At 39.0% G+C, this 23,718-nt stretch overlaps 1 protein-coding gene across 1 annotated transcript in view; it reads right to left on the reverse strand.

The window, feature by feature from the left end:
* The window catches only part of si:ch211-186j3.6 (neural-cadherin), a 334,099-nt gene that overhangs the window by 67,238 nt on the left and 243,143 nt on the right, over nucleotides 1-23,718 (reverse strand). The window contains exons 27-29 of the mRNA XM_053316841.1: nucleotides 22,933-23,147; nucleotides 9,632-9,759; nucleotides 706-833 (exon numbers count right to left, since the gene is read on the reverse strand). Of these exons, the coding sequence (XP_053172816.1) occupies nucleotides 706-833; nucleotides 9,632-9,759; nucleotides 22,933-23,147 (471 nt within the window). The remainder of the gene's footprint in view (nucleotides 1-705; nucleotides 834-9,631; nucleotides 9,760-22,932; nucleotides 23,148-23,718) is intronic.

Genomic DNA, 23,718 nt, shown 5'->3' on the forward strand with positions numbered 1-23,718 from the left:
TCAGTTTGGTTTCTGACTGTCTGGACTCTGCTGCATCAGTAATGGAAGACGAGAGCAACAATTAAATTTATCCTTCGCGCTGTCAGACTCTCTTATTTTATTTTATTATAAAGGCCATTATTGATTTCAGATCTGCTTATTGCGTGTTTTTGGTTTTGCTGACTAACTGTGTAACTCAAGTTGATGGATGAACTAATCAGAAAATGATGCTGTTTTCTTTTCTTTTTTTTAATTCTCCATAAATAGTTATTTTTTGGATGAAAGCCAATATACAATGAAAAGTTAAACAAAAGGGAGCTGTTTCAGTAGCCTTCAGGTGAAGACCACAAAACGGCAACATCTGTGGACCTTTATTGCATTTAATACCCCTCTCTCCTCTATACTGGTGAAATAAATTAGATAGATAATTAAGATAGAAAATTAAAACTGGGAACTAGAAATGATTTCTTGTACAATACTGGGCTATTTTTGTGGTTCTATAATTACATTTAAATCAGTAAGAATCCACAATCAGCATGGCTTTAATGTAGCCCCACTTCTGATTTATGTTGTGATTAAAGTAATCAGATAAAAGTAAATTCAAGAACTCTGACTCACACTGAACCGCCGCGCACACACACACACACACACACACACACACACACACACACACACACACACACACACACACACACACACACACACACACACAATGACAGTGTGTACCTGTCAGTGTTGGGTGTGATACCAGTCACTTCACAGGAGGAGTGGTCTTCAGTGGTCAGCCAGCTGCCCAGTCCTTCCATCTCCATGACTGCTGCCCCTGCACAGCGATCCAGGGTGAAACGTACTTCCTGGAGAGAAAACACACAGCGCTAACGTTATCAGAGAGAGCAAATTAATGAATAGAGCCCACGTCTCTCTGCATTACGAGTGTACCTCCTGTTGCTGTCAAGTGTTTTTTAAAAAAGCATTATTTCTACAGTGGTACCTGCCTGTGTGACTCACATTAGTTTCATTAGTGCATATTACTTTACTGCTGTGGTGACTCCTGCTGTCTTCTGGTCAACAGTCACCTGACTGTTTTGGTTCAGGTGGCTCTTCAGTGCCAACTGGGAACACCTGGGCTCAGTCTACACAGTCCTGGTTGCTCCTAACAATCTCTCTCTCTCTCTCTTTCTTTCCCTGCAGGAAACTATTTGGTTATGTTGCAGCCTTTGTTCCTTTTTATGTTATATGCAATTACAGCATATTAGCTTCACTTTCATATACTACTGATTCCATTGATCTCCATGTCCATGTATACTTGTGTTAGTTAACCTCAGTTTGATTAAATTAATTACTTTTGTCATATCAGTCATGGCCCAAGAGTCAGGTTGTGACAGCACAAACTAGATCTCAGGTTCAACCAGCATGTTACTGTACAATGATTGGTAATAATAATAATAATAATAATGATGCATTTTATTTAAAGGCGCATTTCAAAGCACTCAAGAAAACCTTACAAGGCACATATAACACACCAACAATACATCAAACAATACAAATCAGGTAACATTTAGTGCAAAGATAAAGAATAAATATGAATGTGACTACAAAGTGCATTAGTACAATAAATAAACAAGAATGTGATTGCATAGTCAGTGAGAGACAGAGTATGCCGCTCTGAATAGGTGCATTTTCAGGCGGGATTTAAAGGTGGAGACAGAGTCAGAAGTGCGAATGTCTGGTGGGAGAGAGTTCCAAAAGCGGGGGATGGGAGAGTTGGGGAAGGTGTGTAGATGTGAATAAGTTCAGAGAGATATGATGGTGCCAGGTTGTGAAGGATCTTGAAAGTGAGGAGTAGAATCTTAAAGTCAATGCGGGATTTGATAGGGATTGGTGTATTTGAAAGCCATGACAACCCAGCTTGATCCAATTATTCCATCCTCTGGTTTACTCTCATATAGGATTCTTCTGGAAATAGTAAAGTATGTAGTTACAAAAGTAAACTAAACAAAGCAACAGGTAAATACTAAAGTTCAAGAAGTATGGTTAGATATTGTTCTGTTTTCATTTGAAATTTGTGAACTAACCTTTTTTGGACAGATGATTAAGAGCAGTATTGTAACAGCACAGGGGCATGCCTTTTCAGAAATTAGCCCATTAGCTTGAGTATATGCCAGTGTTTTAGCATACAGTGCCAGCCAGTAGTTTTTTTTCTCACATCTGTGGGAAAAGCTTTTATATGTAAATACAACCACAAGTGTCACTCACTTACAACATTTCTGTAATGGTTGCCATAAACTTTGGATATCTAAAGTAATTCATTCATGTAAAACATTCACTTTGGATTACTAAAAGGTCTTAGTTATTAAATATGCTGGAAGGAAGGTTGTTTTCATGCATTTCAGAGCTCACATAGATATGACTGTTTCGAGCATTAGGTTTTTTTTTGAGACTGCAACTCATGGATGAAAAAGGGGTGATACAGTAATATTAGAGTACATGACCAAAATACAAAGAGTTAGGACACAAGCTCAATATACTTGTACACACCTCAATATACCTAACTCCATTTCACTTTGGGATGTACTCTGAAGGGAAATTAAATCATGCCTTGGTGTCCTGTACAGGAACAAATCCTTTTTCTAAAATCCCCCAGATTAAATCCTGCGTACTACCACGTTTTGACTACAGTGACACTATTTATCACTTTGCTTCTAAATGTCTCCTGGCCTAGCTCGACAGATTTTTTTCATTCCATTCTCAAATTTGCTACAGGGGCCACCTTATCATACCCACTATTGTGCGTTGTACAGCAAATCCGGTCTCCCACCTTTCTTAATCTGTCAGCAAAAACACTGGTATGCACTTATTTACCAGACTCTGATTGGACTCAGCCTTTTATATCAGCCTACATTGCAACAACTTCATTTCATTCAGTGTTCTGTCAACCTGCACTAATCCATCCAATGTGCCGTTTTCTTTAATGGGAACACACTGCAATAGGACCTGAAATAACCATATCACATTATCACACTTCATTAACATACTAAACAACTCTTACTAATTTATTACCATCTGCTTCTATGGGTATTTTTACCACTGTTTTACAGCTATAACTGTAAATAGATGTCCCTACATACTGTATATTGTTATTCTGTAATCCTGTGGCTGTTTGTATTTGTTTTGTAGTGATTGACTGTGCCATCTAGGCCAGGTCACTATTGTAAAAGATTGGTTCTTTACCTGGTTAAATAAAGGGAATATCCCTGCTTTAACATACAGTAGTGGTGACACGACACACACACCTAGCCCATTTGCTTTGTTTCAAATTCAGCTATACTTTTTTCCTGTTTAAGCTGTCAATCAAACTCTGGTGCTGACTAACTAACCTGACCAAGACCCTCTTTTTCAGGTGGACTTTTTGTGGTGTGAAATGACAGCAGACTGACAGTTAGAGCTTGTATTCTTTGTATTTTAGCTGTTTCCCATTCAAAAAAATGAATGAAACCTCACAGCCACAGCCTCCCATAATATAACATTACAGAATGCCTGCTTTTGTCCTATTTCTGTCTGTTTGTCACTATTTTTATAATCAAAGCCAAGTTAAACTTAATAGAACCTGATCGATATATGTGCCTATGTATATGTGTGTGTGTATATATATATAAAATCACAGTTAATACACACATTTTTTCTGTTCTCTATGTTTTTTTTTATTTATTGTTAATTACAATTATTGAATTCCCAGATTTGTTTACTGTCATTTCATACACTAAAGTTTATTGTTATGCTGTAATATATCAATATCCATAACATATGTTTGATAACCACATTTGAGGGATCAATACAAAAACAAACTGTGTGTTTATGTATATATTCTTTACGTATAAGATTATCGGCCAATATATCCATATTCCTTCCTAATATCGGTATCTGCATTGGCCCCTAAAATCCAGTATCGGTCAGGCTGTAACTACTAATGCTTATAATTATGTTGTTTCAGTTTTGTTTGTTTTTTTAATACGTTATTTTCACAGACACCAGAGATGAAAAATATGGTCACACTAATGTGCAGCATTAATGTTTGTCAGTCACCAGAATTGTTTTTCCCAATGTGGTGCAGGTGATGATGATGCAGGATGACACTTGCCAAAACTGTCCAATCAATGAGTTAGTCATCAGTCTGTATGACATCATGTTTGCAGATCTTGGTTCATCAGTGTGAACATGAACTGAACTAAAAGGCAACAATGTATCAGATGTTTTACTAAATAGACTACAGGCATGAAAGTGCAATTATGGAAGTAAAGCAACTCCATATAAATGTATGAAGCTCATAATTATTTATTGCATTGTTTGACACATCTTACCCAAGGCTGTACACATATTGTATGTTTTATTCTTCACACTACAATGACAGAGGAACGTTTGCCACTGAAGTGTTACTTTAAAATTGGCATCAACAGGAGGTGGATGTGTTAGAAAACAACAGCTAAGATATACCTGATGACGTGCCGGCTAATTGCGCAGTGGCATCAATTAGGTTGATGGTGTCACATAAACAGTGTTTGTTTGTAGGATTTAATACCGATACATACTTTGCAAGATTACATAAACAACTTAAAGGTTGAATATGGAGAATGAGCAGAACACCGTCATCTAGTGACTCGAGATCGTAGTCGCAACAACCAAAAATAATTCCAGCAGTCGGGTTGCCAGATTCGTTGCCGAGTGTGTCAGTCAATCAGCCTGTGCCATGTCAAGTGATGAATCATACAGGGTAACGACTAATTTCGACCAATTAATTTTACAACAATATTTAAGGTTGGCCAGTCTTCAACTGGAAGTCTTTCTTTGAGTGGTGTGTAATCGATTAGCTAGCTAGCTCCCAACTCAAAATGATTGCTTGTTTCTGTAGCCTGATCGGCGTGAGCAGACCAGTCAGTAAACTACACGATAACCCATAATGCATTTCGTTCCTACCCAAGCTGAAATCAGCAGGCTGAAGCGGATTTTATTTTAGCTCTAACTCTGTAAATATACCACTTTATCCACATGTCTAACCTTTTTAGGCGAGAAAGTAGCCCATCTGCTTAAAGTTTTGTTCCTGCGAATTCGGAGCCCCTCAAGTTAGCCGTAGCGAGTAACGCACTTCCGGTCATTTTCACAAAATAAAACACCAGTTGCCTTTTATTATTAAGAAAACCATAACGATAGAGTTGGTGCTTTTATTATGAAAACAGGAAGCGAACATACCCTCGCTGTAACTGACTTGAAACCACCGAGGTACATTACATTGTAACGGCAGTGGGAGTAGCAGTAGCAGTTAAACCTGGGGAGCGTACCTATGTTCCCCGGGTCCTATGTTCCCCGATCGTGGCTAACTCGGTTGCTAGCTCGGCGGCTAACCTGGCTGCTAATTCGGCTGCTAGCTCGGCGGCTAACTCATCTGCTAACTCGGCTGCTAACTCAGCGGCTAACTCAGCTAGCTGGGATAATCCCCTAATTATGTAGTAATACAGTCATACTGCACATCAAATTAAATAGGAGAAACTCCGCTACAAGCACGTCATTTTTAAACACACCAAACACAACTCAAACACCAAGCATATTAATGATCAAATATCAAAATCCGAATAGCATCAGAAAGTCAACCCACTCTCCACATTTCCATTGCTACCGTTTTGATACTTCATGGTACACAAACAAATAGCATCACATATGAAAGCTAAGACCCTGGCGAGTTCAACAGTACCACTATTATTGTGCTAAAAACTCAGTGAACCAGCAGCCAAAGAATACAAAGGTAAACAACCACTTATTTACAGCGACTAACAGATATTCTGTCTTACCTTCGAAGTTTTGTGATGAAAAGTTGTACTTGAGAGCAAAAAACGCTGGATTTAGTGAGTCCAACACGGCTCTGCTGCTTGTTTACAACTCCATTTCACCCAGTGCCAGCCTACAGTAGCTGCGCAGGAACAACAGACAACCCTGACAACCCGCAACTCCTGCCGCTAATTGGCTGGTACAATGTACACAGAACGTGTCAGAACGTCATTGTCGAACCGTCAAAATTTTTTTTAAATATTAATTCAGACTAAATTTTTTTTTTTTTTATAGAAAACCAATACTTTCATTCTGTACCCCCCAAAACGCCCCGTGGCTGTATTATTTTAAAAAATATATAGCTTTTAATAAATATTCTACATATTCAACCTTTAAATTAGAAAGATAATAGAAAAATAGTTTCAGAAGGCTTGGTATTTTTCAATAGCGATGCTATTCTGCGGTTTTAGACCACGATTACCTTGGTTGGGTTATAACTGGTTCATGGCTACAGTGAATCACCACACGGCAGCTCTGTCCTTGTTGCTTTTTGATCTCACGCTGTCATACAACCAGGTTGGATAAACTGCTGGTGACTATTCAGGACAAATGACTATGAAATGTGACGCCGTAAAACACCATTGTGATTCAGAATAATCCCCCCTTGTAATAACAAAAAGTCTCACTTTACTATTGTATTCAATTCTGAACGCCGTTGTGTAACTCTAAATTGTTGGTGCGTTAATGTATTTGTTTGGCTGCTCATGTTCTCAATACTGAGCAAAAGTACTCTGTGTTTATGTGCATATCAATGTGAAGCTGACCCTGAAGAACTGTTTCCTTTAATTCAAAAGACATTTTAAAAGTTAAAGAAAATATGAAAGAAATAGATATATGTGCTTTGTCACAACTGGTACAGGTACTCTAGTAGGTAGCAGTGGTTGTTAGGAGAGGATTCAGAGAAACATCAGGGGTCTTTTAGTCAAAGGCTCAACAATGTTTTGGGAAACTTTGTAGATGATGACCACTTTTTGAAAAAATAAAACTAATATTTTTCCAAAAAGGCTTTTTTCAGAGTGCTGACAAAGTGACTGAAGTGGTCATCATCTACAAAGTTTCCCAAAACATTGTTGAGACGCATCTAGTCCAGCTTTAAGGTGTCTAAAACCCACAATGACACTGTGAGGCTTGAAGTTTTCAGGCTGAATTATATCAAAGACTCTAAAAATAGGCTCACTTGCTCTCTTCTTGATATTAAAGAGGGGCAAGAACTATAAGGCAGTGGGTATGTGTGAGTCCTTGGAGGTGAAGAGCTCCAGGCGGTCCTCAGTCAAATGAAGATTAGCTTAATTTCACTCTAATTTAATTCACTTGAAATTATCCTGGGTAGAGAATGTCAAAGGAGGGCTATTGCAATCATTCGTCTCACTCTCACCACTATTATCTTCCTTTGTACTGTACAGTGCAGACACTTCTATTATGCTAAATCACCAAGTAACATCTTCCACATTTGGATCCCTGAGAAATAATGGTATTAAATAGGCTTACTTGGGTACAAATGGGTGATATTTGGAGTCAGTGACATGAAATAATACCGGAACCCAGTCGGTGACATTAAAGTTGATGCAAACATAATTATGTTGATTATTCATGACAGTATCCACTAATTGATTACTACAAATAAGAGCGTCTAGTTTGAAAATGTGATGTGGTTTTCGTTTGGCACTATCAAGGTCAGGCAGCTCAGCGGGACTTTTTGCTGTAATTAGACTTGTCAAGAATTCCCTGATCTATCCCTTGCTTGGTTTTCAGATTAAATTCCACAGGGTTTTTCACACCCATAAAAATTTACACATTTAGTTCATGTAATTGGGGCAAGAGTTGGTGTAAAGAGAATGTGGTACTGCAAGATGTAAAACTGAACTGAAGAAGAAACTTGCATCTGATTCAATAAAGCAAAGCTGAAACTTGTAGTCAGGTCTGCACAAGGTATTAAACAGTTGGCGAGGTCAAACTCTACCTCACCATCTGTGCGTTACTTGTTCTGAGATATGTAAAAATGAGATGAAAAGGGGTTTAGCAGCCACATAACAGCCTCCTCCTTTTTCCAAGCAGGGTTGAATCGAGGGTAAGTGGACTTCTTGGTTGTAGATACCTGAAGATGTTTCCCTTCTCGTCCAAGAGGCTTCTTCAGTTTTGATAGACTGGTGGTAAATCTAAGGTATTTAATCTCTGCGGGGTCGTTATCATAGTCATTGATACCACTTGATTAGTGTTTCTGACTGTTGTAATGTTCGTCATCGCAGTCGTTGGAGTTACCTGAGGCCAAATGTGAATGGTCGTGAAGTCTCCTGGGAACGGTGAAAGGACAACATTAGTAGTAAGGGGATGAGGGGTATCATAGATCTGGCCCTCTGTTGAGAGATGGTTTCTGTACTTTGATGTAAAAACCCCCTTGAAGCTATTTAGTAGTTAAGCCTCCAATGACTCTAACAACGGTCATTACAACAGCCAGGAGGACTAACAAACCTTGATAATGACCTCACAGAGGTTAAATAACTGAGACTCCCCACCAGTCAGTTGGAACTGAACAATCCTCTTGGATCAGCAGCGAAATGTCTCTATGTCTTCTACATCCAAGAAGTTAATTTGCCCTCGATTCAACCCTCCCTGGATAATCACAACCTGGATGACTAAGAATCTTGATGAGGCTGTTTTTTTGGTTGGTTTTAAAATGAGTTTTGGTGATCCAAACGCAGCTAGTTCCTGTAGTTACTTTCATTGTCAGAACTTGACTCACAGCCTGCTAATTGCAAAAAAAAAAACAGAGCAATTTCAATGGAGGTACTTTGACGGCCGCAATTGTCCCCAAGGACTACATCGCAGTATGTTTCACAGCTGCAGACTGAAGCAATCTTGCTTACTGGAACAATTCCGAAATGTTTTGTCCCCATTAGCCACATACCCTAAATGATGGCGATGTAGGGTCTACTTTGAGAAATGCAAGTCACTCCTTAATTCAGCTATATACAGTATGCAGCAAACTTCAATAGTGAATGAGACAATAATCACAACATGCTGTCATTATAAAAATAAATATGCTGCAGTAGGTGGCCCCTTGTCAGACTTTTTCCAAGTTTGCCGGAGGGGAGGCCCACAGTCTCAGACTTTGAAAACCCCTGACTGAGATTATTTTTAAAGAGCCTATTTTTTATTTTTAAGATATCTTATATGGTCTGTGGGTGAAGTAGTATACATCACTATGAGGGGGAACATTTTTTGTCCAATTTTCCCCAAAAGCAGCTGACTGCATCAGCATCAATGTTGATCAAAGTTTTCTTTTCTTTCCAAAAGTTAAAAATCAAAAAACAAAAGAAAGTCAATTACAAAATAATGCAAGCTCGATCTTGAATGTATCAAGCAGCATTTTGATTTGTCTGCAACACATAAAGAGGAATTTACATAATTGTAGCTGAAATGCACCAGAACTCTTCTCAAAGACAGATAACGACTTCAGATAATCAAAGTGGAAACAGTTACACCATTTAATTTATTCCTTTGCATAAGTGATTAGCCGAGATGATACGGCAGGAGAGGGGATAAATTAAGCCGTTCTACGAATGACAGCTTTTATTTACTGTACATCTCACATCTATTTAACAATCAAAGTCAATATAAATACAGAAAAACACTTCTTGGTTTCAATGACGACACTGTAACACACAATCCAAATAAAAACAGATTTTTCATGTGCAAGTTTAGCTCAGTGTGAATATACTCCGAGCTTATTTGCTAAATAAATCATAGCTGGTGTTAAATGGGTGAAACGTCCCACCTTGCTGTTGCTGCGGACATCCAGCCGATGCCACCGCCTGTCTGCCACGTTCACGTTGCCAGGCAACTGTAGCACCGCTGTGCCGGAGCCATGGTTGATTTTCAAGGTGGGGGTCCCATCTATTAGCTCTGGATGAAGAGAGAGAGCGGGAGAGTGAAAGAGTGAGAAAGAGAGAAAAAAGAGGGAGGACTGGTGAGGGGTGAGATTACTTTCTTTTGAAATCATGAGGTTTTAAACAGTGTGGAGTTTTGAAAGCGACTGTCAGTACTTTTTGGTATGAAGCTGTTGACAGCCAATATTTGGCTCTGGTACTCAACTCTCTTAAACTGCACTGAAACCATAGTAACAGACCGATGATGCCCGAGAACTGAGTAGTGTATAGTGTCATATTATACAGCAGAGTATACAGACTTGCCAAAATTGCTGATATTTTTTGTATATTAGCTTTAATGAGGATTATTGCAAAGTCTGCCGTTATGTTTTTTTCTTCACATCTCGTGGCAGTCAACAAACATCAGACAAATGTTATTACATTCTATTTTCTGACTTACTCAAATGGGAAATTAAAAGTTAATGAAGTGGTTAAGGCTGCCTGTGTGCTCGGCGCCATATGTAAGGAATTATGGGAACGCATGTCTACCAGCCAGCATTGGCAATCTGTCGTCATGCATACTGAACTTCAAAAGTTCACGCAGACACATCATTCCGAACAATGAGCATCTTAGTGTTTAGTGTGCTGGTGCTGGTTGCAGCGACTCCATGCCTCAGCAGCTTGTATTTGGAGGCTGCACCAGAACTGAGGAGCAACTTTCTAAATGTCAATTTCTTCACTTAACAAAACAGAGTTTCTATTATGGTCAATGACTGAATTATTTTTAGGCATCTAATTGCTTCTGCAGAATGTTCAAATATACTCTTGGGTCTATTTTTATGAAGTGTACTTTTAGTTTCTTCCCATTACTATTATTGCCCATTAAAAAAATCTATATCCACTAATATGTTTGCCACAGTGAGAGGTTGCCTTCAGTAATGTGTAGTCCATCATGTTGAACAGCAAGTGTACTGCAGTCTTCTCAAAACTTATCATGCATCTATTAATACATGAAAGCCTGTAACATACTGTACAAAAACAAAGAAAAAGTCGGAGGCAAACACATGGAGTGATCTTTTAACATTGAAATCATGAAATGGGACGGAAAAAGGCAAATCTGACTGCCGTGACTTCTCAGAAAACAAGCTGTAATTATGTTGTTGTGAAATTATGGCTTATGTCAAGCCAGCAGTATGTCTCTGTTGGCTGTATTCAATTAAAAATAATAATAGACCGTCACAGTTCATGTCCAATAGCGCATTGTTTCCAATTCCCCCCACGACAGCCAAACTGAAGCTACACACCCACACAACCTTTTGCCACAATTTCCATTAAATTATTTTGTTCTTATGTTTCACTTTGAGGGGGTCTCACTGGGCGTGGAGGTAGTTATATTACATGTTAGTAGCAAAACTAGAGACACAAAATCCAGAGTGAATTTTGCTAACTTCTGGGTTGTGACATTTGTCTTAATGCTTGAGATAGCTGGGAGTCAAAAGAGTCTGACAAGCATCAAATTCCTGCTCTTCACTCCGCCATGTCTGACATCAGCTGAGCTTTCGTCATCCCTCTTGCTGCATCTCTGGCAATGTCAGTCTGTCTATCAGCACTCTTTCATCTCCTGTCTTTTTTTTTTTACCTCGTGCCTTGCTTCACTCTTTCATTAACTTTTTCCCCATAATTGACATTTTTTTTACATTGTGCGGCTTTCAAATACCTAACAAACGCTTCCGACTGACATTCCGCTTTTAACTGTGACATCATGAAAACCAGAAATCAGGCTTTTTTTTTTTTTTGATGTGTATTCAGATGTGTCGGATCTTAATGTTTGTGTGCAACAGCATTATCGCCCGCCTTTCAAATGATTTCATGTCACGGATCTCACTGCATCTTCACCTTGAGCTAGAAGAAATTAGATGTTGTCGAGCACATGAAATGCTGCTCTTCACTAATTGCCTTGTTAAGGCTGAGATATGCGTTTGCGATGAGTGTCCCATACTTCATTAAGTTGCCTCTCAAATAGGTAAAAAAAATCCAAAACCCTGGCAATGTCATTTTATAAGCTGTAAGAGTGCAAGTTTGTTCTCTTTTTCCCCTCAACTTTTCCTTCAATTACCTTCAAGTTTATTTAGTAGGCTCCAACAGCAAGAGGAGTTCACTGCTGTGCTTCAGGAATCATCCAATTAATTTTAATATATTGGCTGGACCAAAAGAACAGAGCAAATTCGATATATATCAATTCAATCCAAAAGTGCCCTCCTTTGTTTAACTTATCCGTTGTCATCTTTAGGCTCTACCTCTCTCCCTCAGTATCTCGATTGCCTCATTCACTCTCCTCTCTCATTTACTGTCCCACCTGGGACCCTCACCTTTTTTTCTTCTTTATCTCACATATCTCATTTCATTTCCATTCTTCTGGTTGCCCCCTCCCCAACCTCAGAGGAATTTCTTTCTTTCTTTCTTGAATCTCAGTGTATGCTAACACAATCACCCCTAGCCCTCCCTCTACACCCCCACTGGGGCAGCCAGATAAGTCAGAGCTGGCAGTACACTCAAAGCCACAAAGGACACTTGCGTAAGCCTGACAAAAAAAGACCTTTTCCCAGATGTGAATACTTGTACGCATGAATCCGTGTAAATGCATACAGATACATGTACGCTAGATGTAGTGGAAATGTGCAAGTGCACACAGACAGACGCTCAGAAGCAGTTAAAAGGTGGACTGACCAACAGATTGTCTGTCACGGCTAAGGAGCCTTCTTGTCGTGATTGACGTGACATTTTCCCAGGAGATGAAGACAGACTTCAGAGGTCTCAAAGAAGGAACACAGGGGAGAAGAAGTGAAAAGAGATAATAAGAAGTGAGGGGAGGCCACCAGGAGCTGTGAGAGCCAAAAGTAAGGCAGGAAAAAATAAGGAGGAGATGGAGCAGGGAGGTACGATTGAGCACTTAAAGGGAAAGATTAGAAGAAAGAGCAAATTAGAACAAAGTTGGGAAGAAGGCAAAGTTGTAAGATGGCCGATGACAGGTGGAATGATGGACGGTGACCGAAATAAATGAGAAAATATCAATGCAGACAAAAGAGAAACAGAAGGTGATGAGCAGAGAACATGATGATGGATCAAGAAGAGGACTAATAGAAAGCAGAAAGAGGGTGCAAAGAAAGACAGAATTCCCTATTGTCACCAATCAAGTGCAAATCACATTTTTTTTAATCTATTGATTGATTTCTTCATTTTCATTTTTCATTAATGAGTTTAACAAGGTTGTAATCAAAACTGTGTGCTGCTTCACTGCTTTTAGTCTCCAACAAAGAACATTATGAACTTAACATGTCCATCCACCATGCTTCTCAGAATTTGCAATCAGGGGCTACAGACTTTTATCTAAGTGCTGTCTTTGTATCAGTTGGAAACTATGAACTTTGTGACTGGAATCCAAAAGAGATCATGTCAGTTTTATACACAAACACACCAGGAACTGAAGCTATGACTGTTAAACTCTTCACCTAGAGTAAACTAATGGGACACATACGAAACAGATTAAGTATAATTGTTAAAAGGACCAGTGTGTGATATTTAGTGGTATCTAGTGGTGATCCTCCAGTGAAAACATTGTAAAAGGAATCCCAAGAACACTAAAGAGACTAAAAACCAACAATGGATCTGTCCATCTAACAAGTAGCCAAAGCTTGATTTAACACGACTATTTGTGTCACGTTTCATTAGTACAAATGAGTGCAACACCATGAATTCCTCTCAGAATATCCCCATATTTAGAAAGATCATTGTTCAATCAGTTTTCAAATGTGCCGTTCAGAATAGCTATAAATGATTTTTCCCTTTGGTGTGATTGGAAAACAAACTCTTTTTGAGTATAATCAAACCCTAGGGCCACTTTCAGACCAACTTTAGCCCTGCATAAAAAACACAGACCATGATTAATATGAGTGATGCTATATTGGCAACACAGTGGGGTTTCATTGCACAGAGCTGTGTAAAAAAAGGTCACCAAAGTCATTAAGCTTCATCCTATGGGGACCATGAATGTCTATACAAAATATTACAGCAATACATCTGGTAGTTATTGAGATCTTTCAATCTGAAACATAATGGTGGACTGACTGACACCCAAGTTGATAGAATGGGTAAGAACAATAAGCAAAAACTATATGATCAAATGAAAACAAGGAAAATCATGGAAATCCAGATAAATCGAAAATGTGCATAGTGATAGGCCAGATTTCCATGGTTTATCCCTGTTTCCCAATACATGTGGGACCATGCTACAGAGGTTTCCTGAATAGGAAGAAAAGCTTTTAGAGAGGAGATGGGTTGAGTCCCAGAATGATTTTCATTTTCAGTGATACATTAAATTGTAAGATGAACTATTGAAAATGGTGTAATGAAAATCCCACTGCCTCATAGCCACATAAAAGCATGCTGATTCGTGTTCCTATGACTAGCACAGTAACTGTTGAACTTTTCTTTTGATGCTTTGCAGAAGTTAAATGGAACTGAACCGAGTGAAAGAGCTATGCAGAGACACACAAACAGAGACAGACAAAGAACAGAATGATAGAGGCCAGTGGGAAATGCTAGCTGGGAGCAAAGTGGGTTGGTAGGCCAAATGAGAGCATCTTCACAGGGGGCAGGACGCCTTTTTAAATGCTCTGAGTGTACCAGGGTTAGGACAAGACTTTGCTCTTAAAGGGCGCATCCACACGACCAGGCTTCTTCTCCGATACTCATACGTAATTCATCACTTCCTACTCTGAGACGGAGGGAGAGAGAGAGAAAAAGACAGGGAGGGAGAGAGAGGGAGAGCGAGAGAGTAAAAGGGTATTCCTTGTGTGTAAGGAGAGCTTGAACTCCCGCAGAGTTGGGGGCTCTTAAATATGAAAAATGTCCTTCTCTTCTGACGGCCTGAGGATACACAGGAGTCAAACCGAGAGCATATGGACTGCATAAAGAGCATTACAAATCACACTGCTACACACATACACCAACTCATCACCCACACACTGGCAGTCACATACAGTATACACTAATGTCTACTGAAGTCAGCTTGTGTACGAATTGGCAGGCGATGCAGCGGGTGCAGGGCATAGAGCCTCTTGTATAAACGATCTGTCAGCTAGCTAGCCAGCCCCGCAACCGGCACATATTGGATCTCCACATCCAGCAGCAGTTCCTATTTGGAAATCGTTGCAGTGCTAAGCTGGGGGGCACGGCTACAAAACAGCTCTGTGGAAATTGAACTTAATGCCAAAGTGAACCTGTGTGTTTGTGTGTGTTATTGCCTGCAAGATCACTTAGCTTCCCTCTATAATCTTCATTTATCAGCCAATCCCCCTTTTTTCTGATTATGGAACAGTGTGAACAATATTAAGAGTTGAGAATATGCCCCTTTTAGTTCAAGGGATTTTTTTTTTTTTTTACATTCTGTAAGGGTGCTGTAATCATACAAATTTAATTTGTCTTGTTAATTTGTCTATTGATTGGACAAGCACTGGCCTCTGGCTGGTAGTCTCAGTACACGTGTGTGTGTGTGTGTGTGTGTGTGTGTGTGTGTGTGTGTTTGTATGTCAGAGTAGACCTGTGTGTTTGCTCGAGCACCTCGGGGCAGGTCTATCAGTTCCAGCCATGTTTGTCATTTATTGTTGATCTGGCTAGACAGAAATCATTAACGTGACGATCAATCTCACTAATACAACCCAGGTAAAAGTGTGGAATTCATGATCAGTGCAGGCAGTCATGATGATGACGCTGACGATGAAGTGAGTCAGTTATAGTATTGGGTGTGTGTTGTGAGTGGAACTGATGAATCTGTCCATAGCTGACAATATGCAAAAGTGTCAGACTTGGAAAGTTGATGTAGTTAATGTGTTTTTCTAAACATTTGAAGAGGACATGCCATGTGAGGAATGTGAAAACGTTTTGTTTATACAGCTTGGAAATACTAAAATGGTGCTTATTTCAAATTCATTTGTGATTATTTGTCAGTTTTTTACAAATTATTCTTGATTGAAGAGCACCAGACATGTGAAAAAAGCAGATAAAGAGCATAAACAAAACAAGAATAACAACGTTTGAAAAGGAGTAGGAAGAAATATACACTTCTAAATCCCTCCCCCATTACTTTTATGATCTGTGCTATTTGCAATTTAACTAATTATTTAGATTTTATAACTGCCATATTTCCCATATTTATGTGCATAGTCAAAAGCTAGGAAAAAATCACATATGCCCCAGTTGTAATTATCACTACGAGACATTTATAAATGTTTTTTATGCAGTAAGCTAATCATAGGTATGATAAATCTAATGTGACAGGAAGGTGATAATACTTAATTGATACATCCTTACCACAGAACAACCTTAACTACCTTAGACTGTGAGAGAGGTATAACTACCAACTGTAAGTATATTAGAGATCAAATGCTTGCTGGGGAACCCCCCCCCCCAGAGATGGTACCAGTTGGTAGTGACAATGTCACAGTGAATGCAAGTCAGGCAGTACCATACTTGTCTAAAAAGTAATGCCCAAATGGAAGCAAGAAGAGGTCACTAGAAACTTTTGGGTCATAAATATATCTAGAGAATGTGATTGCATATTAAATGTTCCTCAACTAAATCTTTTCTTGACACAAGCTGGACACGAGCCACATGTTAACAACAGGTATAATGGGGACGCTGTTTCGTCCTTCCAAGCTCTGCTGCCAAGTTTTTTATGTGCACATAATAGAAGAAATGACTACCTCTGGTTATAAAGTGAACACAGCTCATGTATTTGATATCAGTGGTGTGAGTCTTGTGGTGGAGAAGGAGCTTCATATAAATAACTGAATATTCATTAGAAATTTTAAGAATGTGTGTGTGTTGTTATTAGCTGTAAATGCCTATTAGCTGTTCCTAAGCGTAAGTGTTGATAATGGTTTCCAGTCAAGCTAATGATAATACCCAGGTAAATAAGTATGTAAATACAATATGCTGTAAGGGTTGCCTGCATATTTGCATTCTGTAACACTGTACTGTACATACAGCAATCAACATAACTGGTTTATCATAACTGGTTTACTCCAAAATCCTTACAATTAGTTTAAGTGTTTGCATACAAAAGCAGCTTGGCTCGGCTGGTGCGATTGTGTTGGATTTTGGTGCGAGCTGTACTTCATGGTCACTGCTTTTAAAAAAGGTTGCCCTTCACTCATGAATAAAATATCTGTGCAGTGTTATGCATTGAAACTTTTGGAAAAACTTGGAAACTTTGGTCTTTGAACTGCTGCTCTTTTGAGCTCAGAATTTGGATGAACTTCATACATGAAAACAAGAGCGTAGCGTGGTACAAACTGACCCTGAGCTGTTGACTAAGATGGCTGTCCTAAACGCAAAATGTCTTTATGGAAATGTAAGGCTTCACAAATTAATAAACATTTGCATGCTGGTAAAAGTAAATGGATTTGAGGGAACATCCAATGTTCTGGTCTTACCTAGAACACATGAGGTCAGCTTAAGTATGGCTATTATTATACCCTATACGCGTACACACACTACACGAGCTCTGTGTTATAACCATGTAATCTCCTCTCCCCCAGAGGCCGAAGATTGGATGTAGTGCGCAGCTATGTTCCCTGTGTGTGTGTGTGTTTGTGTGTGTGTGTGTGTGTGTGTGCCTTACACCTTCTCTGGCCTACGCAGCAGGGCTGGCTTGGTACAGCTGCCCCGCGGCAGGATAAAGGGCGGATGAGTGGGAGGCTTTGGAACAGCAAACCAGCATCTGAATAAGAAGCTGAAGGTCTCTGTGAAAAAAAGTGTGTGAGAGTGTGTGTGTGTGTGTGTGTATGTGAAGCAGTAGGGAATATGATCAGACTCAATGGGCAGCATCACTTAACAAGCCTTAATAACAAGGTGAACACTGTAGCGCACACACACACACACACACACACACAAACACTCTCACACATAAAACCGATGTGGTCGAAATGAAAATTCTCGAGGTACATTAGTGGCATCTCGTGTGCCACTTGACATTCATAGATAAAAAAAATAAAATAAAAAAAAGGCAGTTGTGGTTGTGCAACAGTCTCCTTTGCAGCCACCTGACATTTCTTTTTTGTCCATTTCTACTGCCTCTGTTCCCTCAAATCCATATTTCACCCCTCTCTCCAACCCCCCCACTCTCTGTATCCCCAAACCATTATTGTAACACCCTTTTCAAACTACACTTTCAACTGCAGCACGTTCCACCTTCCATTACCATTTCCAGTGCAGCTCTTGTACTTTTAATACATTCTGTGTCAGGATGAGACCTGGTGTGTTCAGTTCACGGCATGTTTGATTTGGGAGTGAATCACTCAATTTCGTCTGATTTGTCTTGTAATTAAGCATCAATCCAATATGGCTTTTTGAGCATCAGTGTGAGCAGTGGGATGCTTGATGCTGTTTTTCTTAGGTTGAGGTAGAAAAGTGTTTCATGTTCCTCTGTGCACGCTTCCTAATCAGAAAGTTGTTTTTGTTGTTTGAGTTCAGATTCTGGTCAGTGACGCAAATTCTGTATCACCTTAACATACTTAAAATAAACAGTGGTACCACATCAATGTTGTCCTTTTCCCCTTTCTGCTGTTCATCTTTGTTCTTGATGTTATTTGTGGCTCACTGTTTTGTACTGAAAATCAAATAGGCACGTATGCTTTATTGATCATTTTTGTGTCGTTTTACCTTTGTTGACTTTTGCCCTTTACAGTATATGCTCTTCAATTGGTGCAATCTAATCAGCCACATGGTACATAAGGACATCAAAGGTGACTATATATCATTTTTCATTTTCATGTGGCTCAAGTGAACTTACATCTTCTAAATGATCTTCTCCCATCTCGCTCTCTCATTCTAAAAAAATCTATATCTCTACCTTGAATGATAGTGGCAATACAGTGGTGTCCACATCCGCTATGATGGAGGTTCATCCCTGACTGCTGCTGGTAAATATGTTTTTTAATAATGTTGATATATCAGAGGGCTTTGTGCATCAGAAAAAAATCATTTGCTGCATGCTGAGGGTGGATTATACTTAACAATCTAGAAACCCCCCAGTAAACCTTGCCTCACCTTGCTGTAGGGATCAGTTAACCCTGCAAGAGCTTTTTTAGTTGTTCAGGAAGTGGTTGTTGTTGTTGTTGCAGCATTTTGAACGTATAATTTCAGTTTATTCAAATCAGGGTTTTATTATCCTAGTTATGGTTTCACAAACCCTGGGTAAGAAAAATATTTGAAAGAGAAAACACAGGTAAACATATTGCATAAGCCCTTCTTGCAGTTTGGGTACTAAGTTTTCATACAGGTTTAAATTTGACCTACCATATCAACATATGGGGTGTGATCACATTAGGATTCACCTCCAAACTAAATGGTTTAAATAATCTGTCTAAACTGCTGGCGTGTTTACAACCTGACTGATTATATTACTGCTCATATTTTCATCCTTTTAGTAAAGCTGCATTACTAACTGGACACAACATGCAAGGGCCACTCTTAGGGGCCTCAAATGTCCTCCAACTTAGAACTTCACTGCTTATCATTTGGTTTTGGTCATTTGGATCCTGAGTTATTAGCTTAGGTTTGGACTGGTCTTGAAGAGGGGCCCTGTGCTTAGAATCGGTAAATGGTAATGATACATTCAACATAGATTTTACTGGCACAAACGACAATGCATCAGCTGCTTCAATCAATTGTTAATGGAAAAGACCCCTAACTAGGGACGTCACTTCAGACTGATTTTGCAATCAATAGACCAAAGGTTGTGATGTAGCTTTTGTTTGTGAGAGGTGTCTAGTAAGTGGTGGTTAAAAGTAGACATAATGATTGGCAGCATATCTGGCTCAATCATTCGCCACATCAACTGGGTGACAGTCTAATGACTCTCTAAATCAAGTTATGCCTATTAGCATGGTATGCTAACAGTCTGTCAGTTGTGTGACTTTGTATTTTGTCTATGGGCTATACACAGCACGGATATGCTAACAATGCTAGCAATGCCTACTAGCTGCTGGCCGCTGTTCAACTTGATAAAATGGATTCATCATGTCTCTTTGTATGAGCAGGTTGGTGCTGTGTAAAAATAACTGTTAACCATTGACGGCAACAACAAACACTTTTATCATAACACCATTTGGTGCGTTGATAGGCTCATACATATATACTTAAATGCAGTTATATTAAGCTCCAGCACAGTCTGGGCTTACAGATGGATTTGTTACATGCAGCAGGTGAACCTTGAAACAAGTTAATTAAAGCTCTAAATATGTACAGCCTGACTCTAATTACACTCTGTGCAGTGACAAATCAGCCTTTACTCTGCTAACAAACACATTAACTCTATAGCATCCAGTAATAGACTTTAACTTACTTTCAGATGCACACAGGCTTTCTATTATCGACCAAAGCTGAAGACCTAATTCAAAATTTACACAGTAAACCTGCTCATAACACACGCACACAGACACACACACCAATACACACATACATATCACATCCGGCTCTCCAGGCAGACCTCATCTCCCACACATATTACTTTGGCAGTCATGGAACAACAGCATCTCTCCCAAGAGAGAGGACCAAAAGCAAGGGAGAAGTAGCAAGAGAGACAAGGAGGCGTTAGTCTCTCAGATTAAAACATTAAATATACTAAGATTTACAAGACATTTTGTTCTGTATACATCTGTCTGCCTATCGCCCCCAATTCAGTGTGCTTTATTGTCTTCAGAGTTCAACGAAATTGCCAAAGCAAAAAAAAAAGACAACACTTCTCCTCATGAGCTATATATGTGCCTATAAGGCTAAACCTAGTTTAGACACATTTTCAGCTATTTCAACAACATAGATTCACAGTATACATCATACTGAGGAGTACGGGTGTGTGTTTGTGTGTGTGTGTGCGTGCGTGTGCTTGTCCATTTAGTATTATCTTTTTGTATTTTCTGTATTAGCATTCGTGTAAAAAGAATTCTATTTAAAATTGAATCAGTAGCACACATCAAAATGAATGAGATGTCAGCTTTTATCCCTTAACAGTTGAGACTATAAAGTACACAACTATGCTATGTACACATCTGCTGTATTTAATTGGGTCTTCTGAAAGCTAAGACTCTTTGTGATTTGATTGATGGAAACCATTGGAATCAACTACAATCAATACCTGATTTGATACTAGCAATCATATTCAGGACACACTCCTTTATACACTTTCTATAAACATTAACAATTCAACAGAAACTTTATGTGCTTCATTCTTTAAGCATACAGGTTGCGTTAGAGTAAGAGTTACAAATGTAATATTGGCCTGCAGCCTTCTAGTAGAAACAGGCCAACAAAAAAAAATATTTTCAAATTAGAGGAACAGTATGAAATGTCATGCTGTAACAGCAAATACAACTGTGTGATTATGAGTTCTCTTTTTGGTTTGCAATCTTGCAAGTGTGATTGAAACTGTAAGTGTTTCAGGGTTTAAACAAACACTATCTGGTTATATTAGAATAACAACACTGAGTTGTAAAGTGAGGCCTCAATGCCACTGATAATTAAATGTGAAGATATGAGGATCATTTTCTAAAATGTATTTGGTATCTACAGTATGTATCTATGGGGTCTATGTATTGATTTTTGTGACATTCATAAATGTATCCACTTTGTAATGTGTGTAATGTAACTGAGTTGTTTGGGAGAATGGTTCCCAAACTGTGATCTGTAGACTGCCAGGGGTCCTTGAGAGGTTTGCAAGGGGTTCCCAGGAAAAGGACAAATGTATAGATTCATTTCATTGTCTATTCTTCAAATACTTTGAAGCAGGAGTTATTTGGTGTCTGTAAATGGCATTTTTATATATTTTTTTCTTTCCGAAATGCCTGAAATACCTTTAGAAGAAACATGTCAAATATTCATTTTCTGTAGTATTGTTATTAAATTTGAACTTGGACTAGGTAACATAGGTGAAAATAAAAGCCCTCTACTTTAGTGTGTTCAAACTTTTCTAACTCAACACTGATAGTATTTACAGTGATTCTGACTTTGGAAAAAGTGTGTTACCTTCCAAAAGAGACCAAACCATGTATGAACTGTGTTGTTCAAGAACAGCTTTCAATGTACTTCAGGTATGCACTGGATAGGTGTTTTCAGCTAATTATACAGGAATTTAAAGGAATATTAGTGGGTTTTTATAAGATCAATACCCCATGGGGTGTGTGCCTGTGTGTGTGTGTGTGTGTGTGTGTGTGTGTGTGTGTGTGTGTGTGTGTGTGTGTGTGTGTGTGTGTGTGTTTGTGTGTGTGTGAATTGAAGTACAGTGTATTTCTCCAGTTTGTTCATTTGTATTCATGTTTGTGTTTTGGTCACCTGATGAACACATACACTATGCACTTTGCAGTAAGTTGGCATGCGCCTTTATAATTATTAATTACCATCAAATGTTCATCTTTTCACTCTCTCTCTGAAGGTCTAGTCACAGAATGTGGAAGAGCAAACTTATGGGACAAAAAGTTCACACATTTGATTAAAAATAAACAAAATTGTGCCATTGACTCCTGTCTGGTAACTGTGTCTTTCTTGTAGAGTCACAATAGTCACCAGAGTATGTTGCTATTTTCTCTGCACTGTGCTGTTTACTCCCCCTTGGCATTTTATTCTTGAGATTGTACATCAGTTCATTCAATAAAGAGTTTTATTGAAGGTGTGTGTGGGGGGGGGGGGGGCTCTTTCAGCCACCAAACCTGCTAACTGAATGTTGGGAATTCTATTTTGCTCTCAGATGCTAACAGTACTAAAAGTTCACACAGTCTGTTCCAAAGACATAATTGTAGCACCATTCCTCTCTCGTAGCTAGCTGCAAACTATTCCTCTTGTATGGAGCAGGTTATACTGCAACACAACGTTATCAAAAGGGAATTAATGGAGTATAAGATAATGGTAAAACATTCAAAAAATATAGTATTAAAGTTTGATTTGATGTACTGTTGCTATGGTTCCTCAACACTAAGAAGATATAGTTGCTGGAAATATAGTATCAATTTTCTGTTTCCTAGAAGAAGGCATTTACCTGCAAATCCAGAAAGTTTAAATCGATTAAACACAAGAAAAAAATCTATCATCTCATCTCACAGTTGTCGTCCAACAGTGAGGGCCAGATGGGACCCGTTATTGAGCTGAGTTTGTCTCCTACCTATAGCCATGAAGTCCTCGTGGTCCCAGGCCTGCAGCTGGGCTAAGGGGCCGCTGTACAGCAGCAGTCCATCAGTCACGTCTGTGATGAACTCCAGTGACACGTGACTTTCGAAACAGGGCGTCATGGGAGGAAACCAGGCATAACCGTTGCTGTGGAAACTGTGCTTGTTCTGCTGGCATTCAGGCCCCTCGAACTGAGCCGGGCATTGGCACCTAAGGGACAAATCAAGAGCCAAAAATTACACAAGTTAGCAAACGGAATTAATACATGACTGAGTTTTTTTGTGGTAAGTCTTGCCAATTTGGTTACCGTTCATAAAATACTATTCTGATCCCAACCTCTCTCACCTTTATTCAAACACTCACTTACTTAACACTGTATTTCATTCCTTTAACTATATATATTCTTTTCTGCACTCAGACTCTCTAACTCTAGTTGTTTTCTCCTTTCAGACAGCCATCTCCCTTTGGCCATCTCTCTCTCTTTCTCTCTTTGCTTCTCCGTCTGTTTCACTCATGCAGATGTTCTCATTAGTGGTGATACCACAGGGAGAATCACTGCATCAATAGGAACCTCCTCTTTCCATATTTCCACACATATCCAACTACTTATTTGTCTTATTGCTTCCTGTAAAAATAAAATAAAAAAATAAAATAAAATAAAATAAAAATCACCTCTCATCTTATTTAGTGGAAAGTATGTAATCATTGTGTTTTTGAGTACCTTTATCTAATTTCTCCTTCCTTCTTGCTTTGGCATCTGTCTTATATTACAAACACACCA

The sequence above is a fragment of the Scomber japonicus genome, chromosome 1 (genome assembly GCF_027409825.1).
Source record: "Scomber japonicus isolate fScoJap1 chromosome 1, fScoJap1.pri, whole genome shotgun sequence".
Lineage (NCBI taxonomy): Eukaryota > Metazoa > Chordata > Actinopteri > Scombriformes > Scombridae > Scomber > Scomber japonicus.